At 38.8% G+C, this 14,091-nt stretch overlaps 1 protein-coding gene across 2 annotated transcripts; it reads left to right on the top strand.

Moving 5' to 3' along the window:
• Positions 1-3,988, top strand: LOC100692572 (myelin-associated glycoprotein). 2 transcript variants are annotated; one of them, XM_019356259.2, is made up of 7 exons: positions 1-118; positions 282-357; positions 515-898; positions 2,499-2,804; positions 2,890-3,150; positions 3,536-3,626; positions 3,774-3,988. In XM_019356259.2, the coding sequence occupies exons 2-7, from the start codon at positions 285-287 to the stop codon at positions 3,853-3,855; spliced, it is 1,197 nt and encodes a 398-aa protein (XP_019211804.1). In that variant the 5' UTR covers positions 1-118; positions 282-284; the 3' UTR covers positions 3,856-3,988. The 2 variants fall into 2 exon arrangements, with proteins under 2 accessions (XP_019211804.1, XP_019211805.1); XM_019356260.2 differs by lacking the exon at positions 282-357 and having other exon boundaries at positions 15-118; positions 3,774-3,987.
• The last annotated feature ends 10,103 nt before the right edge of the window (positions 3,989-14,091 follow it).

Here is a 14,091-nt window from a genome sequence, read left to right on the forward strand (position 1 = left end):
CACCACAGGTCTGTTTGCTTTGACATTACAACAGAGAAGTGTTTCACTCCCTCTCTTTCTGCTGAAATCACACATTCGTTTTTTCTTATTCTAGCTTCTGTACCAGTCTGATCATTTGGTAAGAAAACATTTTTTACATCTTACTAAATATCACACAAAAAATAACTGCTTTCATTTTTTTTGTCTGATTTCAAATAAATGTAAATTTTGTATTGCTCTAAAAAACATTGCAAGTTCCTGATTTGATCAAACCTTTATCTGATGTTGTGTTTTTTATGCAGGTGATGAGTTTTGTGACAGTCCAGTCTGTGAACATCATGACAGACATCATGTTACTGAGTCTCCTCTTTATTCCAAGTGAGCCGTCTCATTTCAGTCATTTACGGTCTGACAGATCAGTGCAGATAGAGATACTTTACAAAGTCACACAGTTTATACTGAAGATGTTGAGAAAAAAACACGCCTGATAAAGTAAGTTTATCATAATTATGTGTTTTACTATTTTTTTTTCCAGACACTTTGGCTGCTTGTCCTCCAAACACACGCCTGTTCATCACTGCACCAACAGAGATGGAAGCTCTGAGTGGATCATGTTTACAAATCCCATGTAACTTTAGTGCTGCTGGCCCAGAAAAGTTTGACAGCACAAGACCCGTCTTTGCAGTGTGGATTAGAAACGATAACAACTTTAATCCTGATCCAGAAAATGTGATCTTTAACAGCAGTGGGACAGTTAACATCTATCCAATGAATATTACAGGAAACCTGAAGGAGAAAAACTGCACCACTCTGTTTTCCACTTTAACCACAAATTATACAAACACATACTACCTCAGAATTATGAACTGGCCGTACAGAAGTACAGCACGTTGTGATCCTCTTAAAATAACAATTAAAGGTGAGAACGTTTTCATGTTATTGTTAAGAATAAAAAGTCAATGTTCATAACATTAGAACAGTTTGCCATTTCAAAGCTCAGCTATTTTTGCTCCATGGAGCAAATAACACATTTATGTTCCTGATGGAACATCGTGAATATGTAATATAAAGAATTTAAAACAACTACACTGATCTCCATCTCTTACTCGACTTTATTTCCTGTATTATCAGCAGTGATGGGAATAACGACAGTAAAAGTAACGCCGTTTGGCTGAGGAAGAATAAAGTAGCCTTGGCAAACTATCACATGACCAATTTAAGATGACATAGCAACAAGATACTGTGTCAACCCAAGACAACCCTGAGTCTCCATTTTTGTGTTAAAAGTGTTGACTAAACTATATAACAGTTTTTAAATTGTGTTGATAGGCCATGTTAAACCAGAGTGATGATAAAAAATATACGTGATGTTTTTTTCTGAATACTATCGTATTGTTCACTGCGGGAAGGAATGGTAAAAACGTGTTTTCAAAAGAAAGCGCTTGAAAGCACTCTCTGCTTCCAAGCAAAAACAAAAAACCCTACCCTTTCCTATTGGTGGAAAAATTTACCATGTCGACTATTCAGAAAATGATATAGCAACATGTGGCATTTGGTTGTTTAGACGTGGGGGAGGTTTTTGGAGAGGCAGCGAGAGAGAGAAAGAGAGCGAGTTTTGAGATGTGAGAGATTTGTGACATTTAGCGTGTTTGGATTGGAGTGTGTAGTGTGTTGTTTAGTTAGTGTGTAGTGTAATCAATAGGTTTTTTTTAGTATGTCAGAACAATGAGGCGACTGCTGAGTGTTGCAGTTGCTGCCAAAAAAACACAAAAAGCAAACTGCAGTGTAAACGCTGTCTCCAGGTGGAAACAGGAAGAGTGATACACCTTTCAGGCCTGCAGGTATCAGGGTAGTGATGTTCTCCTTTATCTTAGAGTGGACAGAAATTATATTTTGGAGTTGCACAGATAATTTGTGTGGAATCTTATTTGATGCAGAACACCTGTTTTTTCTGTAAATATTTTGAAATGTTTATTTTAAAAAAAGCCTTGGCGGCATTTTTTAGGTAAATAGCTGCAAAGAACTTTGTTGTTCGCAAAACAAAACAACAAATTTTAAAATGTACAATTTATATTTGAATTTCAAGTCATGAAAATGATTCATTGATGTTTGTTACTCTGTTTCTACTCTGATTTTATGTTTTTTGTCTGATTTTTGACTGTGTGTTAATGGTATGTACAGTATATCAAAATGAAAAATAACTGTAAATTCAGACATGTGAGGTTGTCCTGAAAAGAAGGCAAGATAAATAGTTTTTAAAGGTGAAATGTAGAGGCAGTGTCACAAGTAGTCAGAAAGGGTCAGTTATACTCTGGACCCCAGAGGGAAAACATTTTTTTAAGTAACGCAATAGTTACTTTTCCTAGTAAGTAGTTACTTTTATAATATTGTAATGCAGTTACTAACTCAATTACTTTTTTGAAGAAGTAACTAGAAACTATAACTAATTACTTTTTCAAAGTAACTTGCCTAACACTGATTATCAGTGTACAAACTGTGTTTATGATGTGAAACCACAGATTCTCCTTGGAGGCCCAATATTACAATCCCAGGTGATCTGAAGGAGAAGGAGTCTGTCACTATAACCTGCTCAGCTCTCACTCCCTGTCCACACTCCCCTCCTCAACTCACCTGGAATCTCACACAAGACTCTCACAACAAAATAGAGAAAAACACAGATGGAAGCTTTACAACTAAAATCCAGCAGACCATCACTCTGTCAGACACACATGATGGAAAGAAGATCAGCTGCTCTGCCAGATATCCTGTGAACCAAGGAAAAGACACCAAGACAGCAGAGACAGAAGAGACTCTCAGTGTTTCATGTAAGACAATCAGAGTTTGTTGTTGAACTGAATCCTATAGGACAACATGATTTATGGGATATCACTTTCTTTTTTTTTCCTCCAGATGCTCCTAAAGACACCTCAGCATCCATCAGTCCATCAGGTTTGGTGTCAGCAGGCAGCTGGGTGAAGCTGACCTGCTCCAGCAGAGCCAAACCTCCAGTCAGCAGCTTCACCTGGTTCAAGAAGAGCAGAGATGGAGCTGTGAAAGTATCTGAAGGAGAGATTTACAGCTTCAATGTAACAGATGGAGGAGTTTATTACTGTGTGGCCACTAATGATCTGGGTAATCAGACATCAGCAGGGATAAACGTGACTGTTGGAGGTATTTGTACTAGTCCCATTTTTCCTTTTGTCCTAACTTTGAAACGTCACTTCAAGTGGAAATCGTGCCCATTCTGCATCATCTGTAAACTTTAAATTATATCTTGATGTAGGGAAGTAACAATAAAAGCTGAAAAAACAAAAAGAATAATATAAATAAAAAACATAAAAGGTGGTAACAAAGTAAAAGTAAGTCAAAATGTTAAATCATCAAGCTACACTATTCTAAAATAAGTAGAAGCGCCTTCGGGAGTGAAGAGAAAGCAGGACACAGCCACATAGACAGCATCATAGTGGATTCACCCCAAAGGGCATTATTTAATGTGAAATGTTCGTTTTTCTCTTATTTCATATTTTCTTTCCTCTAAAATCTTGTTGCATTGCAGATGATCTGTTTGGTGTCAACACTGTCTTCATTACTCTAGTGAAGACTGTGGGAATCATACTGCTTGTGAGCACACTGGTCTTATTTGAATGGTGAGTCAGCTGCTTCTATTATAGATATTTAAAACTATTTACAGTTTAACTGGTTGAATTTCACTTTTATTTTGATTCTATTAAGTAGATGTTTATTACAAAATAACAACTGCTTCTCTTTTTAATTTCTTTCTGTTTCTTCTTCAGTTGGTTTAGATCAGGACGCTTCAACACACCAGAGACAGAAAGCGTTCACATGAACAGAGCAGCATCACAGTCTAATAATTAAAGTGTCTGCAAGAAGAGGACAAACATCTCGGAGATCAGCAGTGTTAACATCTGCATGCTGACACAAACATCTGTATAGTACTCAAGTAATGTTAACATTTGGATGTGAACCCTTTTGCTTAAGTTAACTAACATGTTAGGATGACTGGACTTAACATTTGCTGACTGCTGATATAAAATAATCACTATCTTGAGCTTTTATAAACAATCAGCTGTCTGCTGCACAAAAACCACACTGTGGTGTTACTGTGAATTGTTTGTGCTGAAGGCACCACTCCAAATATGATGAAAGATAAAGTGTCTGAGAACTGAGAAGTTAAAAACAGAACCTTACTGAGAAATTTGATCAACAGGAAGCTGCAGACACAGTTTCTATCAGATCTGTGATTACAAACATGAAGCCTTTTGCAACAACATTTCTTAATCATGTGGTCAGTGACTCTGGGTATTTATTCATTCTTTGTGTTCATGTTTTAAGATATTATTTATGAAGTTAGTATATACAAGAAAATGTCTACATGTAGGTCATTTCTTTGGATGTCAGGACCGAATTTCCCATAAATAACATTGCATTGTAACAAGTTGATCAGTGTCATTCATGTCACCCATCAGTGTCATTGTTGTGTCTGACTGGTCCTTCTAAATAAAGTTATTATAAACATAATGCAGTTCTTGTTGAATCAGCAGATCAATCAATAGAATGATATAACCATCAACACTTCCAGTTACATTATTATACAAATACAGATACTTTATTTACACAATCGTAGAACAGGTTTGCATTGTTTCTCCTAGTAATTTATTCATGAAATTGTTTCATATTTTTGTTTTCATAACAAAATGAGTTTTGTGACAGTCCAATCACTTCTCTGTTGAAATACATTTACTCAAACATTCATTATAGATTCTCTGGAGGTTTCTCTCCATGTAAACGTTTACCTTTAAATTTTATTATTATTTATTATTATATCAAAGATTATTATTATACATAAGATCTGTCTTATTAATGAACATTAATGAGCGCTGGTGTTTTAGATGCTAGAATTATGTTGTCTTTCACTCACCATCTTACTTAATCGCTCTGACACTATGGTGTTCATGCTGTGTGTGTGTGTGTGTGTGTGTGTGTGTGTGTGTGTGTGTGTACACAGACTACGGCTCCACATTAAATGATGACAACATCATCATCAGTGTTGTTGTGTTTTCAGTCCTTCTGTTTAAAAAGTGGGGGCTGGGTAGGTTTAACGTTGTCATAGTTTTTATTCACACACGTGCTGCTAGTTATGTTTCTATTGCAGATCTGTGTGGGTGAAATGTTCACATTCAGTGTTCAAATGTTCAAAGAAAATGTCACATTGATCACTATAAATGATAAATATCATTAGCTGCAGGAAAGGGGTGGTGCAGTGGGTTCAGGGTCATGCTGTGGAGGCTGGGTGGTGCAGCTGCCAGTCTACTTATGGCTCTCCTATTTCTATGCAGTAGTGCACAGGGCTGTCAAGAAAACAGCACAGATAGACCTGGTGGGCACTGATGAACAGCGAACAACACTGTATGTAAACAAAAATATTGTTAACATAAAAACCATGTGTGTCACGTGCATGTGTGGAGGTTTCATAGTGGCAGACGTGCTACACACCACCGTTCAACTACTGGCTGCATCTGTGTCAAGGTCACTCGTGAATCTGTTTATTAAGTTCATGTCTCCAGGAGACAATATAAAAACACCGTGATAAAAACAAACTACTTTAAGCTTTCTGGTTTGGATGCTGTGATGATGTTCTCATTAGTGTCTCTTCACCAGCTACTTTGTTCCTCCAGGTTTTGTTGGGGAAACTTTGCGTAATGAGGACGCTGTTGGGTCATGTGATGTGTTCTTCCTGTGACTTCCTTTTATTTAACAAACATTCAAACAGTCATTTTATCTCTTGTTGTTGCACATTAGTTTTTTAGTTGAATTCATGTGGAAATGTGTCATTTGTGATGAACTCTTGTGATGTCACTTCTTTGGATCTGAGAAACTTCAGGTTCAGCTTCTGTTCTTCCTTCAGTCTGTGAAGAGGAACAAAAATAAAAATGAAATAGAGTACAATTATTCCACACTGATGAGTTAGAAATAGATTTACGTTTCACTTTTTCCAACATAAACTGGATAGTTTTGGGAGAATCAGGTGTCTTCAATTTAACTTTCTCAAAGGTTCAATCCAAGAGGCGATAAGGTGTTATCATTTTTTTTTCAAAACAGCTTGTTGGAATTGATTTTTCTTATATTGTCATTTGTGCTTAGAAACATATAATCATTTGTATGCTGATAAGAATCATATCCTTATTAGGTCTGATAAGATTCTGTGTGCACTTGTGTACCATGAGATGAGAGGAAGCAGTCTCGATGTTATAGCTTTTGATACCAAACTGTTCTGTTTCTTGAGGTGCAAGATTTCACACCTTTAAATGTGCATTTGAGATATGACCTATTGCAAATTCCTGCTTTTATAGTTTAGCAAGACGCTTACTTCTGCTTTTCTGCATACCTCATACACACAGTTTAAGTTCATTGTAAGGTCATATGTCTATGTATAGTATGGCTGGAAGCACACACACACACATGCACCCACACACACAGAATACAGACACTGATGTTGTTCAGATATGCCTGCTTAAGAATGTCACGTGTATTTGTAATTGCATATTCATGAATGATTGCTTGCTGACAATAAAAAGGGCTGCAGTGAAGGAATCAGTTGAAATTGGCTAAGGACAGGAGAAGGCCTGGGCTGACTTCCCTCGCGAGCCACAAAGACAAAGAGCTCTGTCTTGTTTTGTTTTGTCGTGCAGTTTGGGCTTGTGTTCCAGCAGGGTTTGATAGATAAACCCAACACAGCTCTCAGTAACATACATAAACATTATTTGAATGACTATCATAAAATTGTAACTGATTTTATTATAAGTTCTTTACCTGAAAAAGTTGACTCTGTTCTAATTTGAAATTCAGTTTATTGGTTTGAAAATGATCATCACTAAATTGAAATTGAATTTTATTTTTGAAAATGAATTCATTTGCTTTGAAACTGTATTTTATCCTTTAAAAATTTAGCTCTCGAATAATTTCAGATTCACTTCTCACCATTCAGTTTCAGTTCTACAATTCAATTTCAGTTCCAAAATTCAGTTTTTTGGGACTTACATCCGGTTCTGGTTCAAGAGTAATCGAGCGCAGATTAATAGAACTACGTTTTACTAGCGGACCGAAAGTGTTACTGACGGGAATCTACAGCGTCTTGAGCTGAATTAAGACTTCAGAAGTCATTCGTCATGTTGAATGACCAGCGGATAAACTCTCAGGTTGGTAATAAATGTATTACATGTATAAGAACAAGTGTCATGTTAACAAATGATAGCTGTACAGTAACGTTTATGCTTATTGTAGCTGTTAGCTAAAAACGCTAATTTAGCCTAGTTTGCCCTGGATTCAGCTTTGACAAACAAATATGATCGACTGTTTCTAGTAGAATTCCAAAGTTGTCATCTTGTACCCTCTCAGAGCCCTGTATGCTTGCAGAGACCCCTACAGTAGGGAAACATGCAAAACAGTGTCCAAACCTTTGTATTTTAGCTTTATTTATGTCTTACACAGCATCCCAACTCTTTAGCTAACTTAATAACTTTAGCAAATGAATTCATTTTCAAAATATAAAATTCAATTTCAATTTAGTGATGATCATTTTCAAACCAATAAATTGAATTTCAAATTAGGCTAATTCAAATTCAGTTTTTAAAAGCAATTATTCAAGATACAATTCAGATTCAATCTGAGCAATTCAAATTCAAATTTAACTTATTCAAATTCAGTTTCTGATGGCACAGATTTCTGCCCATACGTTTTCAGTGGGAGAAACATTTCATCACTCATCCAAGTGACTTCTTCATTCTCAGTTGACTGCAGGTTTCCCCAACCTTATAAACTGTACATTTGCACGATGACTGTAACCAGCCCACTGAATTAGCAATGAAATGTTTCTCCCACATCCAGATAAAAAGAATCAGCTTTTTGGAATTTACTTACCTGGATGATTGAGCATGCATCAGAGCATTATAAGTTCATTAGTTCTTTGATTAGACAGGTGGGTGGTGGAGACCTAAATCCACTGTAGGTCTTCACTTACTGTCTAGTTTTGTTTATTTTCACTTTGTTAGGAGTTGGGTTTTGGTTATGTGGTGTTTTTGTCTGTATGTGTTTTTGGTGCCTCCCCTTTTGTATAGGTAGGCGGGGCAGTGAGTCACTGAACCTGGCACACCTGTTACTCATCAGATGCTTTCTTCAGAAGTGTTCTTTAGGAGCTACCTGACAGAGGACTAGTGTCGGAGTATTGGCATTTTTGGAGAGCTGAAATTCTGCCCCTGCCTGTTGGAGCCCTTGGATTACTTTTTGGTGACTGTAAGGAGTTTTGTTTCCTCCCTAGGATTTTGCCTCGACTGTTTTGCCTCGCCTGGAGGTTCTGGGCTTTAAACAGTGCCAAGTAAGCTCTCCAACTCTCTGTAAAGTTTTAAGCTTTTCTCGGTTAACAGGCAAGACCCTCCTAATTCTCGCCCCTCTCCTTTTTTTTAGATCGAGTGCACTACCTATGTGTGTTTCCGTCACCAGCACGTCCTGGCTCCGCGTCCCCATTCATACACCGTTGTACATATGTTGTCCTTGTAAATACCTTCCCCCCTCACTGTAAATAAACTGTCTTCACTGCAACTCTGCCTCCGTACGTTCTGCTTCCTGGGTCCACCTGCATTTGTCATAACACACTTTCGTTAGGTTAGGCTGTTTGAGTCTGTTTATTGCTACCATACATGCTCAATGGAACCAAAGCTAGTCAATTTTATGTATATAACAATCAAATATAACATCTTGGCCACCGGCCTAATATTGTGTTGGTTCCCCTTTTGCTGTCAAAACAGCCCTGACTGATCGAGGTATGGACTCCACAAAACTGCTGAAGGTGGGCTGCGGTATCTGCACCAAGATGCTTTAATTCGTGTAAATTGTGAGGTGGGGCCTTCATGGATAGGACTTGTTTTTTCAGTACATCCCACAGTTGCTTGATTGGATTAAGATCTGGAACATCTGGAGGCCTAGTCAACACCTCAGTCTCATTGTTGTGCTTGTGAAACCACTCCTAAATCATTTTTACTTTGTGTCAGCGTGCATTAGCCTGCTGAAAGAGACCACAGCCATCAGGGAATACAGTTTCCATTAAAGTGTGGACATGGTCTATAATAATGCTTATGGAGGTGATACATGTCACAGTAAGATACACATGATTGGTAGGACCCAAGGTTTCCCAGCACAACATTGGTTCATCACACTGCCTTTGCCAGCTTTCCTCATTTCCATAGAGATTCCTGCTGCCAGGTGTTCCCCAACTAAGTGATGCATCCAGCCATCCATATGATGTAAAAGAAAATGTGATCCATCAGGCCAAACCACCTTCTTTCTTTACTCCATGGTCCAGTTCTGCTCATGTGCTCAGTGTTGGTTCTTTCATCAGCGGACAGGCGTCAACGTAGGCAGCCTGACTGGTCTGCAGCTTTGCAGCCCCATACACAACAAACTGCAATAGACTGTCTATTCTGACACATTTCTTTAGTTTTGCTGTCTCTTTGTCAGTAATATTCTGTTTATTGTGTGTTGTTTTTCCAGCTGTTCTCTTCTCTCCATAATTACCTTGTGTGTATTTAAACCATCAGTATTACTTCAGTTCTTTGCCATGTCGTCCCCCAGTCTGTGGTTTTCTGTTGTTTGAGTTTTTTGATGTTTTTATTTTATTTGTTGTTTGTTTGTTTTGTTTTGTATCTAGAAATATAAGTCGCAGGTATGTGTTAGGTTTTTGTATTGTTTATTGTCATTTATGCTTAGAAATATTTACTCATATATGCTTAGAAGTATATAATCATTTGTAGATTGAAAGAATGTCTCATCCTAGGAGGTCTACAACAGCTCTGTGTAGCATGAAGAGGGGAGTGCATTCACACCTCCTCAGAGTGTTCTGGTATAGATCACACACCTCCTAGGAGAGGTCGTATCTTCACCTGCTGATATATGGTATAGCAAACACACGTATATCTGTTTGAGTGTAAGAGCCTTTTGTTCAGATGTACCGCTAGACTCCTGGCACCAGCTTTGGGGAGTCACATACACACACACACACACACACACACACACACACACACGGTATTCTTTGTTCACATGCATACCTATATAAGAGGTCATATGTTAATGAACCTATGCATATTCATGTAACCACAATAAAAGAGCAGTGTTACGGGGGAGCGGACGAGAGCAACTGGGGTCAAGCGAAGGAACGGCGCCTGTCCAGTTCTCTCCCGTGCACGTGAAACATAAAGAATGTTGCCTACTCGTGTCTTGCTTGCTGTGTAATTACATTGCCTTCAACGTTCCAGCGAATAGGTTCAAGCTACAAACCTATCATTAATTGGTCCTTCGACGCCGGATCCCTGGAGTCGGCATTCACCGAGGAGAGAACCCTGACGTCAGCGAGACGTGAGAATTTGTCATCGGGCCGGTGGATGAGCTGTCTGTTTTCTCTCCTCGACGAATGACGATTGGCGGGATCCGAGGCTGATATTACACGCTAAGCAACACCAAGTAAGTTCCTAGAGCCCGACTCTTTAACCGTGTGGTTGTGTTGTTCTCCGCCACTTTGTGAGGCGTTGAGAAGTTCCGCGGAGTCCAGACTGTGCTGGACAATAGGCCTATTTTGTTGTTGTTGTTGTGTTTGTGTGAATGACTGCGGAGCAGGCGCGGTCTGTGACACGGTTGTTGTTGTTATCATGGGTTCCCGAGCAAGTAAGACTGCCTCCCAGGGAGACACATTCATGCAAGAATTCACTCCCGGCAGCGCGAGCCATTTATATTCTCATAATTGTCATGAGCGTAAACTGGTCGTGGAAGAGATTCAAATGTTGGAAGTTTTCAGAAAACACAGCAGCCTTGAAGAGCGTGCAGAGAAGGCCAGCCCACATCAGCAGCAGTTGAGCTATGCTCTGATGAACGGCTTTCACCCACCCATTGCTGATTTCATTAGGAAGCAAAATGTTAATCATAACTCTGACCGGTCCTTCACATGCATTAACTGCACACGCTGTGCACAGGAAGGAATTAAAGAAACACAGAAGAAGTCACAAAACTCAGCAGTCGCTGCTTCCCTAGCAGATAAAATCATTTTCCAGGGACAGACTGGAAGAGGGCTGAATAGGGGCAGGAATAAGAGAGGTGAAGGCCCGCGGGGATTTAGGTGGGAACGCAACAGAAGGAAGGAGAAATGCTATGCATGTAGAGAAAGGGGTCACTATGCTAGAGAGTGTCCTAAGCGCAAGCCTGAGTAACCCCACCTGTAATAAATGATTAGTACCCGTCAAAACTGCCAATACACACACATGTTTAGATTATTTTTTTAGCTTGCCCTGATCAACAACAGCCGTGCTCCAGACCACAGATTTGATTGAGGTGGATAAGTGTTAAAAGCAATCTGCATTAAGCTTAGGGTTGCTCAAATTCAGTACAATGACATATGAGATGAAGTAAAATAGGTAAATATTTTACCTAATTACGTGCATAGAGGCACTTGACCTGTTTGAAAGACTGCCATCTCATTATGAGCCATTGTTGAGATATAGAGCACACCTATGAATACAACTAATATGCTGAACCCTGTGTGAAACAGCTGAAAACTACATGATGGAGAAGCTGAGTTGAATATGAAAATGTAAGTCTTTGCCACTGTGGGCAAAGCACGCAACCACTGTGTGAGGTTGTGTTGCTGTCTCTTCTGAGCTGATGAGCAAGCTACACATTATCAGATCAGGAGCTGGCTGAGAACTCATCAAAGAAAGGGGAAGAGAACTATGATAACTCGAGTATGTAGCGTATCCGTGAGTTCAGCTTCGTCTTTCAGATGCGCAGCAGTTTTCCTGGATCTTGATTCATGTGTGTAGAGTGTTCATAGCATCAGCATCATGTTTTTGTTTATTTGTTTTGTTGGGTTGAAAAATAATTAAATAAACTTGTGATCATACTTATGGATCACCGTGGCACATATCATCAGCCATATGTTTTATTTATGCAGATGAAAAAAGTGAGTGTGAATGTGCCTGACGTCGCAGTGTCTGTGTGCGTTGTGTAAACGTAATTGTCACAAATTGTGAGAGCGGTGATTCTGCAGGTCACCAGTTAGTGTAAAGAAAAAAAGAGTAAAAAAGAGACAAAATCTACATTGTAGATGAAAAATAATTATAGGAAAAAGGTTTTGTGTTTATCAGCCAAGAACAAGAAAGGAGAGTTCACAAACAACAGAGAGAGTTCTGTGTGTTGGTTAAGCAGTGATAATAATAATGGAAATGTCTTAGTTTTGTCACTTTCAGATGAAAAGCAGACCTGGATCATTTTCCACATGCAGCAGTCGGAAGGAAATTATAGTTTAACACTATTGGAAATGTTCAGGCCAATTTTTGGCTAACTTATTTACAGCACCATGTGTTCCTCAACCTCACAAGCGAGCTCTCACTCCTCCCTGAAGACAAGGAATGCAGTTCCAAAGAGCAATAACATGGCAGATAAAGAGACAGCAGCAAAGTCCTGAGCAAAGAGACCCAGCAAGCAGCAGCAGTGTGGACAAACAGCAGTGGAGAAGAAGAGCAAACCATCATCCTGATTGGATGAATGGCACTGTGTTTCCAACAAGCTGCAACTTCACTGTGCTTGTGAAAAGGACTTTTGAGGAGAACTGAGGAGACTGTTGGAGGTTGACATTTGCCACTTTCGGAGTAAAATGGCAAGAAGAGACAGTGGAACACAGGACAAAGCTGAAGGAGAACTGCCGACTGTTGGACTGTTGAAGTGGGAGAGGACAACAGAGTGAGAGTAAGTAAGGACACAGAGGAATGCTGTTGTTTAATGTGGGAAATCAAAATTTGGGTTAGCAAACCTGGGAAACAGAAAACTGACTGCTTAAGTTGGAAAATTGTGAAAGAGTCTGAAACACTGCAAAAAGAAACATATACAAAATCACACACACAAGCAGAATATGCATTAACCCTACTAACACAAACAAAAGAGAGCTCATGAAGATTAGGCAGCATTTTGAGCATGTGAGTCTGTTTATCACCTGGTGTGATGCAAAGACCAGTGGACTCATAGCACATTAGTTAAGAAAGGATCAAATAATAGCAGAGAAGTGTGTAGGAAAGGCAGCTTTAAGAACATGCCCTGCTGGAGATGCAGCTCCACAGACATTGATTAAACCTGCCTAATAACACAAACACACATGCAATAAAAATCAGCTTGTTATCTCTCATCAGTGTTAAAATAGTGTCAATTTAACAGACACTTGTTATCAAATGCTGAATTTATCCAATGCTGACAATTAACTAACTATGTTGCAGGACAAAAGTTTAATTTTTGTGGGAAACAAGATTCTGGTTTGACCAACCAGTGATCAGACAATAAATTTAGTTGTTAATATAGTAAATTGGGAGATGCTTTCTGCCTGACTGATGCAGCACAAGTAATTTACTGTATGAGGGAAATTCTATTTTTGTGATAATATTTTGAACATGCATTTCTGTTGTCCTGTCATCTTAGTGGGTTAATAGCTGAGATGCAAATTAGTTGGTTGTTCTTAGATTAATGAAAGGTGACTGAATTCTAGCACGAGTGAATGGGATGTGTTGGAGTTTGTTAGAGTGGAGACTCTAAAACACTGAGTTTCCTGTTGTGATGTGCGAGTGAATCCTGCACCCAGATACACAACTCTGAATACATGAGAACAAACTTCTTTTGCGAAATGCATGACAACATGTCACATGTTTTATGATGACGGGGAAAAAGGAAAACTAAATAAAATTTGTGGCCTAAATGAGTAAAAAGTACAGTCCTGGGGATTAAAATTCATAGCTAATGAGACATGAGGCTTATGTTGTGTGTTGTGCGGCTAATGGTTGGTTTTGAATTAATCTAGCTGATGATTTTTCTTTTGTTGTGAAGTTGAGCCTGCCAATTAGTATGATGGTATAATAAATCATGCTAATGGTATGATTTACCCTCCTGAGATGAGGAGTGTGTGTCATGACTGAACAAGGCCTTTTTATTTTGATACTTTCACAGTGCACTGAAAGTTTTGTTTGATGATCTCTGTTTGAGCAGATCTGCACGATTAGAACTGAAGCGCTA

Source organism: Oreochromis niloticus, unplaced genomic scaffold, assembly GCF_001858045.2.
Source record: "Oreochromis niloticus isolate F11D_XX unplaced genomic scaffold, O_niloticus_UMD_NMBU tig00002392_pilon, whole genome shotgun sequence".
Taxonomy (NCBI): Eukaryota; Metazoa; Chordata; class Actinopteri; order Cichliformes; family Cichlidae; genus Oreochromis; species Oreochromis niloticus.